At 42.7% G+C, this 16312-nt stretch overlaps 1 protein-coding gene across 1 annotated transcript; it reads right to left on the bottom strand.

Annotated features, from left to right (window-relative positions):
• Positions 1 to 4314: 4314 nt before the first annotated feature.
• DDX20 (DEAD-box helicase 20) lies at positions 4315 to 15903 on the bottom strand. The gene is made up of 11 exons (XM_077334904.1): positions 15658 to 15903; positions 14283 to 14377; positions 13020 to 13188; positions 12656 to 12770; positions 12418 to 12560; positions 10653 to 10791; positions 9809 to 9871; positions 8447 to 8525; positions 7150 to 7255; positions 6961 to 7062; positions 4315 to 5552 (listed from the first exon to the last, which is right to left on the bottom strand). Exons 1-11 carry the CDS (start codon positions 15839 to 15841, stop codon positions 4477 to 4479), a joined length of 2271 nt encoding a protein of 756 aa, XP_077191019.1. The 5' UTR covers positions 15842 to 15903; the 3' UTR covers positions 4315 to 4476.
• Between the last annotated feature and the right edge of the window lie 409 nt (positions 15904 to 16312).

The following is a 16312-nucleotide window of genomic DNA, read 5'->3' as shown; positions in this document are numbered from 1 at the left end:
TACAAGTGAAACTAAGATACAACTTGTGCTGGAGAGCAATGTACTTCAGTCATTGAATAGCACAGCAGTTCTTTGTGGCCAGGCCAAGATATGTTCCAAGATAGATATGATACTAAGCCAGACAACCAGGAGAGTCTCCCACTCACTCTTTGCCTCTGTAATACCAAACTACACTGAGGGATTCTCAGCACCAGCAGCATGACCCTCTGGAAGCTGACTGTCCCATCCACACAAAACACTGCTGCTTGAGTGACCAAGTAAGGAATCTGACTAGAATGTGCCTCACATCTTGCAAATGGCTGGTGTATTGAATAGATCCAGATTCTCTCACACAGACAAGAATTAAGAGCCCTCCTGAACCCAGGCACATACAAGAAATTGTTATGCATGGCAGGACCCCTGCCTCAGAGACTGGCATACTATCTTCTACAACTAGTGGCACTCCTCTATAGTCTAGGCTTAAGCCAAAGCTATGACACTGTTAGAGTCTGCCAAAGCCAGATCAGACTCCATCTTACAGAGCTTGCCACATCACCTCACCCCCTCCCCAAAACCCTATATAAACCTTGGGTGTACACAGCCTCTCCGAGTGCTTTCCAACCCGGATCAATTGGATCCTCCCATCACGCTGGCTCGTGTCGCTGCTGTCTCTCTCTCTATTCTACAGGTACGGAACCCCCTTTCCCCACTCTGATTTTTTCTCTATACAACTGCCTGATAGGTGTGTTAGATTTATTTATGCTTTTATTACTTTCTTTTTCTAATAACAACTGTTACTGTTATTACAATTCACCAACGTTGTCTCCCTTGAGTTCTTAAGGGTTGAATTACCTTGTAACAAGCAAAATTGATTCTTACACGCTAAGTTACCTCCTCTCACTGCTCAGCCTAGTTCCCACGGCTTAATACAACTGTCACAAGACACGTGTAAGTGCGATTTTGGTAACAAAATGGAGGGGACTGTTGTGCATGTTAAGTGATGAGTTCATCCAGCTCAGACAGCCCTTACTTAACACAGAGCAGTCTGGGTACCATAAACTGGAGCTATTTATTTATTTTATTTAGATTTTTATACCGCCCTTCCATATGACTCTGGGAGGTTTATATAAAACCTCATGAGGTAATTACATGGAACATCAGAACATATATAACAATCATAACATAACATCAACTAGGATTTGTTTAACAAAGATAGCAACTTCAACAGAACCCTTAGGTAAGTCATATTTAGTCATGTAAGGGAGGGTGGGTGTCAGGGGGGACCAGCGGATGTTGCCGGGTTGGTCAGCCTCAAGCTCCCTTTTGCAGGCTCTGCAGAATTATGGGAGTTTGGGCAGGGCCCTGATCTCTTCAGGGAGCTCATTCCACCAGGTGGGGGCCAGGACAGAAAAGGCTCTGGACCTTGTTGAGGACCGACGTGCTTCTTTGGGGCCAGGGATCACCAGCTGGTTGGGGGTGGCAGAGTGTAGTGCTCTTTTGGGGGTGTAGGCAGAGAGATGGTCTCTCAGGTACACTGGCTACATACTGTGTATGGCCTTGAAGCTTGCCACATCACCTCACCCCTTAAACCTGATCTGGAATTCAATTTGGAGCCAGCTGAGTTGTTGGAGTACAGGCCAGGTGTGGGATCTCCGTGATGTATTAGTGAGAATCCTGGCCATGGCGTTCTGCACCAGTTGTAATTTCTGGTTCAAGGATAAGGGTAAGCTTGCATAAAGCGAGTCTCAGAAGTCTAGTCTAGAGGTGACCATCGCATAGGTCACTGTGGCTAGGTTTTCTAGGGACACGTAGGCCGCTAGGAGCTTGGCTTGGCGGAGGTGGTAAAATGCCAGCCGCGCTACCTTTGTGACCTGGGCTTCTATTGTAAGGGAAGCACCTAGGATCACATCCAGGTTCCTGGTGGAATGAGTCACTAGGAGCTGCACATCATCCAAGGTGGGCAGACCTGCTTCCTCACATGGTCCCTTCCTACCCAGCCAAAGGACCTCCATCTTTGCAGGGTTGAGCTTTCAGACAGCTCTGCTTGAGCCATTTCATCTCTGCTTCCAGGCAGCTGACTAATGCATCTGGGGGTGACTGGAATACAACTACCCTCTTCCTCACTGCCAAGAATTAGGTTCTCTGAGAGAATAGGTAAATTATGGGTAGAGTACAAAAGCCAAATTGCAACAAAATCCTGCTATCAATCTATGCAGGATTTGAACAAGACAGTTAAGATAAGCCTCTCTGTAGTCTATTACTCATGCATTTACCCATTCAGCCAGCCACCCAGCCTTGATTTTAGATGGGCAGCTGAAACAAAACAGGCCAATTAGTTTCAGAGTTAATAGGTAATTCAATTTCTAATTAAAGTTTTCCCTTATGCATGACAGGCCTGATATTGGAACTCTCAGGAGGATGGCCCAATTATGATAGCTTTGGGTTTTTTTTAACATATATAATTAAAATCTTTCCTATCATATGGCCAACCCAATCTCGTTCTGAAAGTGTTATTTATACAGTTTTAATTAAATTTTATTTAAATCAGCATCATGCATTAATTGAGGTAGGCCTTTTATTTAGACCACTTCTAACAGAGAGCACGACTAAGGCTGTTGATCAGCAAGGGTTGCATAATTTGCATAGGCATAGAAAAAATAATTTTCATGTAGAAGAGTAGGACCTTCTGATAAAAAGATGTTTCTTACAAAAACTAGTCCAGTGTCTAAAAGGTAATTAATGGAACGAGGGTGTATTGCCAGGAAAGAGATTTGGGAGCCGTAGAAGTGCTGAGTTTCTAGCAGTAGAGAAGCCCTTCTATAAATTCCCTTTGACTTTCAAATTCTAGCAGATGTCTGCCATGCAGTTTTAAAAATATTATTCATCAAGACACATAGAAATCTCTGTGTCAGGGAAAACTGATATTTCAAGTAGCCAATTTTTTTGCTATAGGCCCATATGTTTATATAACACCAGCAGTTTTAGCAAGGGAATATCATAATGGGGATTTGAGAAACCATCCATTCATAAGGAATACAAGAAATAGAACTCAATGGAATTAGTACTTTGGAATTTATTTTTAAAAACTGGAACCTCATTATGAAGAACCTGCTTTCTAAAGATTTTTTCCTAAAATCATAGAGTTGGAAGGGGCCCTACAAGCCATCTAGTCCAATCCCCTGCTCAATGCATCCAGGGGAAGTATCTGTTCAGCCACTGCTGGAAGACTGTCAGTGAGGGGGGACTCATCACCTCCTTAGGCAGTCAATTCCTGCTGAACTACTCTGAAAAAATTTATCCTGATATCCAGCTAATATCATTCTCCTCATAGTTTAAATCAGGGGTAGTCAAACTGCGGCCCTCCAGCGAATGCTGGCAGTGGCTCATGGGAATTGTAGTCCATGGACTTCTGGAGGGCCGCAGTTTGACTACCCCTGGTTTAAATCCACTGCTGTGGATCCTATTCTCTGCTGACAACAGGAACCTTCCCTGCCCCGACTGACAACCTTTCAAAGACTTAAGACAACAATCATGTCCCCTCTCAAACCCCTTTTCTACAGGTTTAACATTCCCAAGTCCCCCAGCTTTTCCTCATAGGGCTTCTCCTCGCTCTCCTCTAATGAATTTCTCAAACTGTAAATTACATGATATATAAACCCAAAACTGCTTCATCCCTCCACTTTAGTTATGTAAGGCAGTAAATCTATGACATACTTACCTGGGAATAAGCCCCACTCAACATACTGGGATGCGCTTCCAAAGAGACATGCAAATTATTGGGCTATATAGGTTAATTTTCTACTCATACCCTCCATTATAAAGAGAGAGGGAAGAAAACAGCGTTACTGACATTAAGACTCCAAGGAACGGAGTTTATTAGGACAAGAATATAGGTGTACTGAAGGAATAATCGCACATTCCCCTTATCTGGGTTCACAGCAGATAAAAAGAAATGGCTGCGTGTTGGATATCAAAAGACAACTTGTGCTAATGGCAGCACTTTCCTCCAACCAGGGTGGATATCTGCTAGCACTGGAAGGCATCCAGTATCGCCAGGGAAGCTCCTTGTGCTAAAAGGTAAGTGCTACCATTAAAGGATCAGATCCACAGGATCTGATTCACTACAGTTCTATAAACTATCCCAGCTTGGAAGACCTAAACTGAGCTGGTTCAATCTTGACATACTAAATCAGCAGCAAAGAAACAGTCTTTTCCAAAGGGAAGTAAAATGGGCCAAAAAAAGTGGCCAAGTTCATGAATCGGCTTAAAACATTGAATGTAATGCCCAAAAACGTCTTCAGACTATCTACAAACACCTGCACAAAGGAAAGGTAATTTCATCATTTGTCATAATTTTTAATTAGCAAATTTCTGTTGCAGTATCTTCGCATCTGGAATGTATACAAAAAGAATACATACATTGAATGAAAAATATATTAAAATAGTTCAAAAGCAGAAAGGTGACCTTGCACAACATATACGAGGAAGGCTTGCCGATCACTGATGACCTCTCAGCAGCTCTTTGATATAGACAGCATGCGCACGATAAGCAGTCAGCCAGCTATGCATGTAATTATATGGATAAGAAGCAGTCGAATAATAGTCTTGGTATGCCTGGTAATATGCTTTCCAGTACTCCTCATAACTCTGAGTCTCACAGAGGAAAGGGGGATCAGGTTCGTACTGGGGGGCACCTTTCAAGCCCCCTCTTTTAGAGGGTTTGGCAGCAGGAGGGAAGTAGCTTTGCCTCCTGTGTTTGCTGTGTTTCACATTCTGCTTAATCTTTTGGAGCACAGGTGGCTCTGGAATCTTCTTTTGTTCAGGGACAACAGTGAAGTGCTCAGAGTGCCTCTGAAAAGTCTGATCTGCTGAGAGCTCACCGTCCTCTCCTTTCTGTATATCTGAAGAGGCTCTGATGGGTGACTGGCCATCTGAACTGTAGGCTAATGAGTCAGAGCTGTATGTGCTGCTATCACTATCAGATTCCCCAGTCCATGCAGAGGCTTTCCCATCCAAGGTATCATTTTCTGAATGCTGCTCTCCAGGACCTGTATAGCTTCTTATGATCTCCACCTTTTTCTCCAGTCCTTCCTTAATAAAGTATTCATAATCCTCAACAAACTCAGCCATGCTCCAGGTATTGGTGGACGGATGAGACTTATAAGAAGACAGGCAAGGTATCTTGGGAAGTTTGTTTCTTAAAGCTTCCTTGTCCACCTCTTGCTTGTACTGCTGCTCACTAGTTTGGACACTAGGTTTTAGTTGCCATTTTGGCTCTGCAGTGCATTGGGAAGACGGTTGGTCCTTCAAGGTTCTCTTTGTGTTGCTTTGTTCTGCTCTGCCTTTGAGTAGCTGTTTCTGTCTGAGGACCTGCTTTGGCTTAGGTGCAGGAAGGTTTTCACTAGCAGCAGCACAAGACCCCTTTGCACTGCTGCCTCCTGCTGTGTGCTGCACTGTCTTCTCCGGCTGCTTATCTGGCAGAGCAGCATGCAGTGAAGCATTAGGATATGGGACAGCTGTGACTTCCACGTCCCAGTTGTCAAACTGTTCCATCAACTCAGGAGGCACAGGTTCTTCAAGAAAGAGAAACAACATCAATGAAGAGCAGAACAGACTCATAAGGATGTGTGTCTCATTTTAAGGTATATCACCACATCCATCAAATCACTTCAGCTGTTCAACTCTAACACATCTGCCCACTTCTCCCACCCCAAGTTTCTTTTGCAGGAAAGCAGAGAGAGAGAGAGAGAGAGAGAGAGAGAGAGAGAGAGGGGGGGGTGGAAGGGCAAATAAGGCTGCACTGAAAATAAGGAGGCTGCTTTCCTCTAGCACGCCTTCACTTGCACTACTTAGGATTCAAGCACAAACGTGACCAAAATGCAAGTGATGGAACTGTAGAATAAGCAAAGAGTGAAGATAACCCCAAATCCATGTAAGTCAAACCTCTATTTCAAAGCATTATAACATATAGCAAAATATGAAGCCCACCTTGAACCAATCATACACTTTCATTCCAACCCATTCAATCCAGCCCACTTTATAGGTGGAACACAATGCCTGAGCTCTTTGGACAAAAGGCAACATAAAAATTTAATGCATTACAGGGAAATATTTTGGACATATGCCTTACTTTGGAAGCCTCCCCCCAAAAAACTTACAACCTATCTAGACAGGGTATTCCAATCCAAAACAGCTCTTAAAGCTGGATAAGAGCTTCCTACATCTGCTATCCTGCCATTTAAAAACCAGTTCCTCACCTCGTTTCAGAGTAGCCTAGGAGAACTGTTGCTTCACTTCTGTAACCTTTAAAAAGGGCTACTGAACTCCCTCCTAATCCACCTATCTTTCGTTTTAATACCCAACAAGATCTTTTCAGTAAAAAGCTCCTACCAATGTGAAGGTGATAATGGCAAAATTATACGTTGTGTGTAGCGCTATGATTATTTTACATGAGAAAACCCCTCTTCATCCCCTACCCCCATTTACAAAGGCTGCAATTTAAGGGGTGGACAGGTATGGGGAGGAGACAGTTTTTCTCCAACTGTAAAAACAGCTTGTGTGTAACTTCTGCAAGAAAAGGTCAGGAAGGGAAATAATTAGACATCTCCCATGCCATTTCAGCTCTTAGAAACTGCTGAGATCTGTTGAAAGACACAGCTCAGGGGGGAATTTTAATGGAACAGCACATAACTCTAATTCATTGATCTTGTGTCTCAATTATTATGCTCTTCATCATGTTGTTAACTGTTGTAACGTTGCAGGACTTTGTAACAATGAAGAATCAATGTACAGTTCCTCAGAAATCAATTCCACACTTTCACTCAGGAGAAGACTCAGAAGCCACTATCACTCAGAGTAAAACGACTACTATGCCTGAGTGATTAATTAATGGCCTGATTAACTCTGAGACACTATCACTGCTACTGTTTATAAATGACACAGTTCAAATTCAAGACACTAGTTCCTGCATAAACATTATACCTGGTAAGGGAAGAAGCCGAAGGTTACATTTCTGTGCAATATTCATCAACACATTCTCTTCCTCCCCCCGGCAGCAATAGGTCACTGCTAGTCCTAACGTTCCTGCAACAAAGTAAAGAACAGTTAAGTTATTAGGGAATTGCAGACCCGCCACCTGCCCCTGCATATCCCACTTAAAGCAGCATTTACCAAAACGTCCAGCTCTGCCAATCCGATGCATGTATGTCTCCCAATCCAATGGCACATCTAAGTTGATAACTAGGTTCACTTTCTCAGCATCAATTCCACGTGAGGTCTAACAGTAAAGAGCAGGCAAAGAGATAGGCAAAAAGTAAAAAGAATTTTAGAAGGTGAACAATAGTCAAGTAAAGCACCACAGAAAAGGGATCAGTTTAGATCAATTATTCTAATGACAGGTAAAGGTAAAGGTATCCCCTGTGCAAGCACCGGGTCATGTCTGACCCTTGGGGTGATGCCCTCTAGCGTTTTCATAGCAGACTCAATACGGGGTGGTTTGCCAGTTCCTTCCCTAGTCATTACCGTTTACCGCCCAGCAAGCTGGGTACTCATTTTACTGACCTCGGAAAAATTTTAATGCAGGTGAAAGGACACACTTTCTCTAGAACACTTTCTAGACTTTTTTTGTTAATAAGCATTATTGGTGGCAGGGTATGGGATGCTCTAGCCCGAGTTTTTGCTTAGCAGAAATTTTGTACAAGTCTTAGTGGAAAATGATTTAATTACAAGACTGATAACATATTGCTGAACACGAGTCGTGTAAGCTACCTAGGGTGCTGCTATTGGTAAAACAGGTAAGATATAAATGCTCCCTATGTACAAGACATAAGAAAACATAAAACAAATAAAACTTTTAATCTAATGCCCTCAAAATAAGAGTAATCAATATATTTCTCTTTTGATTTAAAGATATTTGAGCCCAAGAAAAGCACACCTTAGCTACATACAGACTTTTACAAAAAAACATCATGTATTTCCTAGACTCCACAAAAAAGCCAGTATGCATCATGGCTTTAGATTTAGATCCACATTAAAATATAAATCACGGGTTCCCTGAAGCATGTTCAAAAGGACACTTATAGCAGAAGTTCTTTCCTAACTTCCCCCAGACACCTCCCAAGACATCTTCAGTATAGATACTGGAGGTTGTAGGGCTGGGAGGGAACAAAAGCCATGCAACTGCATTGAGGAGAAGAGCCAGATAAAAACTGTTCTCCATTTCATCTTCCATCAGTGATGCTTTCACTGATGCATGTTACTCTAGTGACACAGGATCAGTGCCAATTGATTTCCCTCCTCACTGCTGCTCCCTCCCCCACAGGCTCCACATGAGGTGTATAACATCCAGTGTTTCAAGGATCAGATCTAGTGGGAAATGCATGGAAGAATCATGGTAACATGCATTTTTCCATGCAGGATCCACAGGGTACACGTCCATATATTTCACTACGTCAAAGGAAAACCTCACCAAATCAGTAGAAATCAACACTCTGCAATGGAACTGCTTTAGTTTAGCCATGGCATCAAGTCTCTGGTTCTGATTCATACTGCCTAGAGATACAAAGTCAGAATGATCAAGTACTAAAAGGGGGAAAATCACTAGCCAAGTCACTGGAGTAATTTACTGTGTTATTTTGTTTTCATCCATTAGAGCAGAATCAATGCTTGGCCAGAGCCAAAATGGAGTCAGCATTTGTCCAACCCCTCAGGTACATTTTCATTTATCTAGTGTACATGCTGAGAACAGAACACGTTTTGGAAACTTTTAATGCAACACTTTAGTAATAAATGTGAGAATAAACACAAGAAAATACTTCTATCCAAAATATTCTATGGGTGCAATCCTTAGCCTACTTATTTTAATGAATAGATCTCACTAAGTACAGTGAGACTTACTTATAAGGAAACATTGTTAGAATGCAAAGCATCCTTCCCGTTTACACATGCACAACCGCTCTGAGTACCACCAAATCTACATACCAAGTCAACAATAGGTTTGCAACAAAACTTAACAAAAAAAACACAGACTATAGCAGCGAGCCCCCCCCCCCCCATGGTGTGCATCTTCCCAAAATAAAAAGTCAATACTGGCTGTCTTCCACCTCACAGCAATAGAATATGCTTCAGAAGAGCCCAGGCTGCATCTTGTTTGTGTCTGAGGGAAATCCTCATAGGCCCATTATGCACGGCCGCCGAAACGGCGATTTCGGGTCACATGGAAAACGCGGAGGGGGAAGACGCGATGCACACCGGTTATGCACGGGGCGGCGCGCGACAGCGTCAAAACCCAGAGTAACCGATTATGCATGCAGCGATCCCGGCGCCACTTCTGGTTGCGCCCCGGTCACCCGGAAGCTGCACTTTCTTCCGGTCACCTGGAAGCTGCACATTTCGCGAACGCGGCTTTTTCGGCGGCATGCACCGAAGCTGCAGCCGGCACCGTGCGTTATCGGTGATTTTAGTTGCCGCCATTCCACCCCGAATGTGCGTTATTCCCCCCGTGCATAATGGGCCATACAGAAACAAATACCTTCGTTGCAGAAAGATCTTAGGTTCGGAACTTCCCAACATTCTGGGATGGCTTATATTTTATTGTGGGGTTTTTAATGTAACTCACCACGAGCCAGCTTACCGGAAACGGTGGGTAATAAATCAAATAAATAATAATGATAAAAGAATAATTCTGTGATCCACTCAAGCTCCCATGGCAGCCATTTTTGTTAGCTATGTCTCTCCACTGTCACCATTTACAGTTGCACCCACTAACTGCTCTCAAAATTCCAAAAGTGCCCACAGACTCTACAAGATTGGGGATCCCCAGCCCAGAGACTTGCCTGAAATGCATTCTGCAGGAAAACCTTTGGATGTCAGTAGATCTGCCAAGTGCTGAGCTCTAAGGAGACAGAGAGCGTTTAACAGTTCAAATTTTCCTTCAATCTATTCTCCCCAAACTGCCTGGCAAGAACTGACAGCAGAATACAAACATTTTTAAAGGAAAATATAAACTCTTTTAGATTGGTATAAATATAAACTCTTTTAGATTCCTTGCTCAATAAAATGTAAATAGATAGCTAGTCTCTAAAAATATATTTTTTACTCCCTTAAACATATACACAAGAAACTCTTGATTTTTTAAAAGTACATAGTAATACAGATGAAACAGACCTACACTTTTTCAACACGTGTTTTATTTTTCAAGTTCAGCTTCGTAAAATGCCCTAAACTTGATACCTCAACATTCTTGCATCCTCAGTCTAATGCAGGGGTAGTCAACCTGTGGTCCTCCAGATGTTCATGGACTAGAATTGTAGTTCATGAACATCTGGAGGACCACAGGTTGACTACCCCAGGAATGAGTATCCCATCACCAAACAGAAGCAACACTGAGTGACTATTCAGATTCCAATTTATCAGCTATATATTAAAAATGCCCTGACCTGGATGGCCCAAGCTAGCCCGATCTCTTTAGATTTCAGAAGCTAAGCAGGGCCAGTTCTGATTACTATTTGGATGAGAGATCATCAAGGAATACCAGGGTTGCTACATAGAGGTAAATGATGACAAATCATCTCTGAATCTCTCTTGCCTTGAAAAAAACCTATGGGGTCACCATAAATCAGGTACAACTTGACAGCATTCCCACCTCTTTATTGAAAATGGGGAAAATAAATTACCGACTGTGTAGATTTGAGAAGACCAAAGCCTGATTGAAGGGAATCTTGCTGAAGAGTTCCTGTAAATGCTGTGCCTTTTCCTCAAACGTTTTATGAGGTAATGGATAAGAATTCACAACTTTGAAGTACTGCTTCAATCCTACCCAAAAAGTTAATGATGAGATGGATTAAATATCTTGAACATAAACAAAAGTTCCTTCAAGAAAAAGCAGGTTAGAATTTTGCCAATTAAGTATTGTTTGCACCAATAAACCTCCCTAAGCAAAAAAAAATCATATGGTACTGGCCTGGAACACCCTACTCTAAGTTATCTATTTATTGCCATGACTTCCACAGCTCTTCAAAAAATACAGGGCTCGATTCTATTATTCCATTATGCTAAAATCAAAGACTTCCCAGGGCATCAAGACTCTTCTTCCAGCAGAAAAAAAACCTCTGGCAACTTTTACACAATGTCAGTGGTCCTCTTAACAAGATCCAGTTCACTAAAATTCAGAATTGGAGGTTTTATGGAGAAGCACTTAGTTTAGCACGTAATAAAATTTTTGTTTGCATTCTATACATACAACGATGTCCTCTTTTGGATGGAAATTCCAGACGGTACATATTCATCACCCATAGTGGCCTTTTACTCCTTACTGAAATCCCATCTTAGATGGAGGCATAGGTATAAAGATGTGGAGGGTGATCATTACGACCCATTATGCATGGGGGGAATAACGCACATTCGGGGTGGAATGGCGGCGACTAATATCACCGATAACGCACGGAGCCGGCTGCAACAGGCCGCAGCTTTGGTGCATGCCGCCGAAAAAGCCGCGTCAGCGAAACGCGAAAGAAAGCGCAGCTTCCGGGTGACCGGGGCATAACCAGAAGCGGCGCCAGAGTCGCCGCGTGCATAATCGGTTACTCTGGGTTTTGCCGCCGTCGCGCCTCCTCCCGTGCATAACCGGTGTGCTTCGCGTCTTCCCCCTCTGCGTTTTCCATGTGACCCGAAATCGCCGTTTCGGCGGCCGTGCATAATGGGCCTACTGTGAGCTTACTATCATCTGAGCCTGGAACCTTAAGGAAAGGGCAGGAAGTGCTTTTAAGTCCAAGGATTGCAGCCTCACTTTCTCCCCATAGTGCTTTATACATTAATGTGTGTGCTGCTATGACAGCTGCTCCATGCATTAATTCTTTCGATTCCACTAGGAGTATGTATTAAAAACTGAGTCAGGAGATTAAGGCTCCAATCCTATGCATAGTTACTTGGGAATAAGTCCTGCAGGACTGACTTTATTTCTGAGTAGACAAAATATGCTTACCAGCCTTATGCAAGGCTGCAATTCCACACTGAAACCAATAGGATTGAGTCTGTGTATTTCATATCAGGCTGAAACCAGTTACAGCTACACTCTGAGTTCAGTTAGAAATATATGCAAAGATAAACAATATAACATGTACACAGCAGAAAATCATCTAAATGAAATGGGGGATACGGGTACTGCTCCTGAGTTGGAAACCATGGGTATTGCTTTGGATATTTACTTTAAACAAATAATAGGGCCACAATTTAGCTAGGCATCAATGAGACCGTTATTCAATGCTTGCTGACCAAATGACTATATTTTTTAAAAGAAAATTCAGAGAAGTATTTTTAAACATATTAATAAAAAATATTGTATCACTGGGATTATATATACGTACAAGCTTTGGAATTTGACACTAAAATGGATGCTTTGGTTGATAAAGGTAAATTAGTGATCAAAGAACACAAACATACCAATGAGACTTGGGTCAGTGGGATTCAGCCTCACAAATGTGGGATCTCTCATATATCTAGTTAAAGTATTAGCCAAGGATTCAGGATACGTGGCTGAAACAGCCAACATCTGCTTGTTGGCTGGCAGAGAAGAATAAATCCAACTAGAAAGAGGGAGAAAAGAAAAGAAAAATAGGATTCAAAGTAAAAATTTCAAATTGTATTAGAAATAAATGCTTAACCACTAAAACACTCTTACTTTATTTGCTCCTGGAAACTGCCTTGTTCCAGAAGCTTGTCTGCTTCATCAAGAATGAAAAGGCGAATGCTGGCTGTATTCAGGTAGTTCAACTCTATAAGTTGCTTTATGCGACCTGCCAATGAAAACAATAACTTTAGTACCTCAACTCAAGCATTTACAGAAACAATTATAAGTATGTAAATCTAAAATTGAGCATTCAACCCTCCCATTGATTTGGGGAAAATGTTCAAAAATAACACCCCGCTAAAAATGTCTCGCAAATTATTTCCTGCGGCCAGAGGATATCAAATGCATAGCACTTTCAATAGCACAGAACACCGCATCACGAAGCTAAAAAACCTTAGATGACTTATGTTCTTACCAGGGGAGCCAACAGCTATGTGACACTTTTTTAGCCTGGTTTTGTCTTGGTTTAAAGGGGTCCCTCCAATGAAGACATGACATTCCAAACCTTCCATTTTAATCCCGATGGTTGTAATGACTGCATGTATCTGTACAGCAATTTCTCGAGTAGGAGCCAAAACTAGAATCTGAAATAATAAAAATTAGTCCATTAATGGATTATGGGGACAACAAAATAAATGTGACCTTGTCTCCTAAATTATCATTCTGAATATTGCTCAGAACATCAATAACTGACCTCTTAATGGTGTTAATGTCATGAAACAGTAAATTCTCAGTTAATCTTGCACAAGCAATAGTTTGATAACTGCAAATTAACATATGTCACTTTTACAAAGGGTTTTTAAAAGAGCAGCTGTGGCTCTCAATCTGTGGGTCAGGAGTTTAAAGTGGTTCCTTTCTGGGCTGGAACACATGGGAGTGCCCAAGAGGTTCAATAGCAAATTTGGGTTTGCCTCTGCATAATGTGTGAAATGGCCGTGAAGTGCAACATTAGTGAGCAATAGGCTATATAGTGTAAGAAAAGTAAAGTTTTTTAAAAAAATATATTCTAAATAATTTTATATGCATTATATTTTAAATGCATTTTAATGCCCTGTCTGGGGCCCTGGAGACCCTGAATTTGATGGAAGGACAGAATGGAAATATTTTAAATATAAATAAACAGCATAGTTACTTTATAGGAACATTTCCAGAAGCACAGTAAGTTTAGACAAGGCTTCCACTTCACATGGTTTACAAGTCACAGACTTTTTGAGATGGAGGCAAAAAACTAGCATTCTTTCGGCTGAAGAAGCATGATAAATTACACCACTGATATTAAGTGGATTTAGCCCTACAATATAGAACTTCAAGGTTTTAAATGAACATGGCAGGAGAATAAAAACAATTTCAGTTTTGACTTCAATTCCAAAAGTTCATCATTTCATAACTACCAAATAGTATTGTTTTATACATTATATTATACCTTTCATGTTTTAGCCATTTCAAGCAGGCCTCTGACAAGCTGTCATATAAACAAAGGATAACACCTGAGCTCCGAATAAGAATTACCTTGAGGCAAATAATAATAATTTATAAACTGGGAAAGATGAAATATGTTGTTTTAGGTCACCAATGTTTTACAAATGAGGAACAGATCCACACAGGCAAGCAGGTTGATTTAGTGCTCTAATAAATAATAAATGACTTGTACATTTCCTATACAAGTATGCTTTCTTACCTGTGTAACTGGGCTTTCCAGGATAAGAGAGTCAAGTGCAATGGTTGAGAAGACACAAGTTTTACCAGTGCCAGATTTTGCTTGCACGATAAGATCTGAAAGAGACATTAAAGATCCAGTTCAGGAAGCACCCAAGACACTTCATGGCAGCCAGAACAGCTTCATAAATCGGGAATTTATTTTCAGAAAACCAGAAATAAGATGATCATTAACTGACGAGAAGCTTCCTTCAGGTGACTGCTCATCTGCTAGTTTTCTCTGCAATGTGCGGCTATAACAGAATGTTAGATGTGCACTAAAATGTCACAGCATAGCAGTGAAGTCTTGTAAATGTTCCTCATTAACATTAACCCTAATGATTCTTGTGGCGCAGGGTGGTAAGGCAGCAGAGTCTCTTGTGGTGCAGGGTGGTAAGGCAGCAGAAATGCTGTCTGAAGCTGTGTGCCCATGAGGCTGGGAGTTCTATCTCAGCAGCTGACTCAGCCTTCCATCCTTCCATCCTTCCGAGGTTGGTAAAATGAGTACCCAGCTTGCTGGGGGGTAAAACGGTAATGACTGGGGAAGGCACTGGCAAACCACCCCATATTGAGTCTACCATGAAAACGCTAGAGTCAGAAATGACCCGGTGCTTGCCTTTACCTTTAATGATTCCTAGAATATGCAGAGGTTTCACTGTTAGGTAACTTAATCTCATCTGGATTCCCTCCATTCCTGAGGGAAGGGGGGAGGACCTCAGCTCCAAATACCATTTGCCCCAGGACTTGCATGCAGTATTTAACAAAAAGCCATTTTTGCCTCTACTGTCTACTGACTGTCAAGCTGTAACTGGGTAGCTATAACCCATATATTTCTAACTGATGATTCTGGGCAGGGACACTACACTACCTCTATCATGACAATACCACATGTAAATACTCGTTGGCTTCATTCTGGAACTGACACAAGCTATTCCTACTTTTCTTTACTCCCCTCTCCTTGTGCATTTTATCTCCTTGGTTATTTATTAAATTAAATAACTTATTATAACTCATGCATATTTATTACAAACACTGAACCTTTTAATTGATGCAACCAGTTTAGATTAAAAAGTGTAAATAACGAGGGGGGGGGAGATTTGGGGCGGGCCTTCAGTGGAGTACATGCTATGGAGTCCACCTCGCCCCCCACCAAAAAAAAAGCAGCCACAGTCTCCAGGGGAACTGATCTGTCCCCTGGCGATGAACTGTAAAACCCGGGGATCCCCAGCCCCACCCCGCCCGGGGCTGGCATCCCTACCTCCAACCCACCACCCCAAAGAGGTCCTTTATCCCCCACCGTCTCCCGCTTCGCGCGGCAACGCTGCTGCCTCCCGCAGACCCCAAGCCCCGCCCCTCACCGAGGCCGCAGCGCCCCAACGGGATGGCTTTCAGCTGCACTGGGGAAGGCCTCAGGAACCCAGCGGCTCGCAGCCCTTCGAGCACGGGAGCCGACAGCAGGAGCGACCCGAAGTCTTCGGGACCCTCCGGCACAAGCACGTCCCGGGTGCGGAGCCAGCTCTCAGCCTCAGCCGGAGCCGTCATCTTGAGAAAGGACCGGCCGAAAGCGCCGCGAGACTCGCCGCCGACGCGCGCTCTGAGCTAACCGGCAGGGGGCGCGAACACAGGAAGCGTAGGAAGTGAGCGCTGATTGGTTGGCTGAGGGAGGGCAGAACCATTGAGGCCTGCTGGGGGGGGGGGAGCTTCGCAATCTTGAGCGGCGGGCGAGAAGAACATGGGGAGAGTCCGCGGCGGAGAAGGCAGACGAGGGAAGGGCTTAGGTCGGGGAATGCTGGGTCTTGGCCACAAGGTTCCCAGTTCGCATTTTCTGCTCCATTTGCAGGAGTTGTCGCAATTGAAATTGCTATTATATATTGTGTACTGAGAAGCATTGTCAACAAACCAATTCTTCATCATCATCATTTTAAATAAACGGAATAGTTTGTGACCAGAGCAAAGACGGCCTGCGTTACATTGTTGCAGCATATAGTTTTGTGAGTGCATGTTTTTCGTGCC

The sequence above is a fragment of the Paroedura picta genome, chromosome 4, assembly GCF_049243985.1.
Source record: "Paroedura picta isolate Pp20150507F chromosome 4, Ppicta_v3.0, whole genome shotgun sequence".
NCBI classification, from domain to species: domain Eukaryota; kingdom Metazoa; phylum Chordata; class Lepidosauria; order Squamata; family Gekkonidae; genus Paroedura; species Paroedura picta.
Note: the sequence above shows the minus strand (reverse complement) of the source record. Positions and strands in the feature narration are given on the sequence as shown.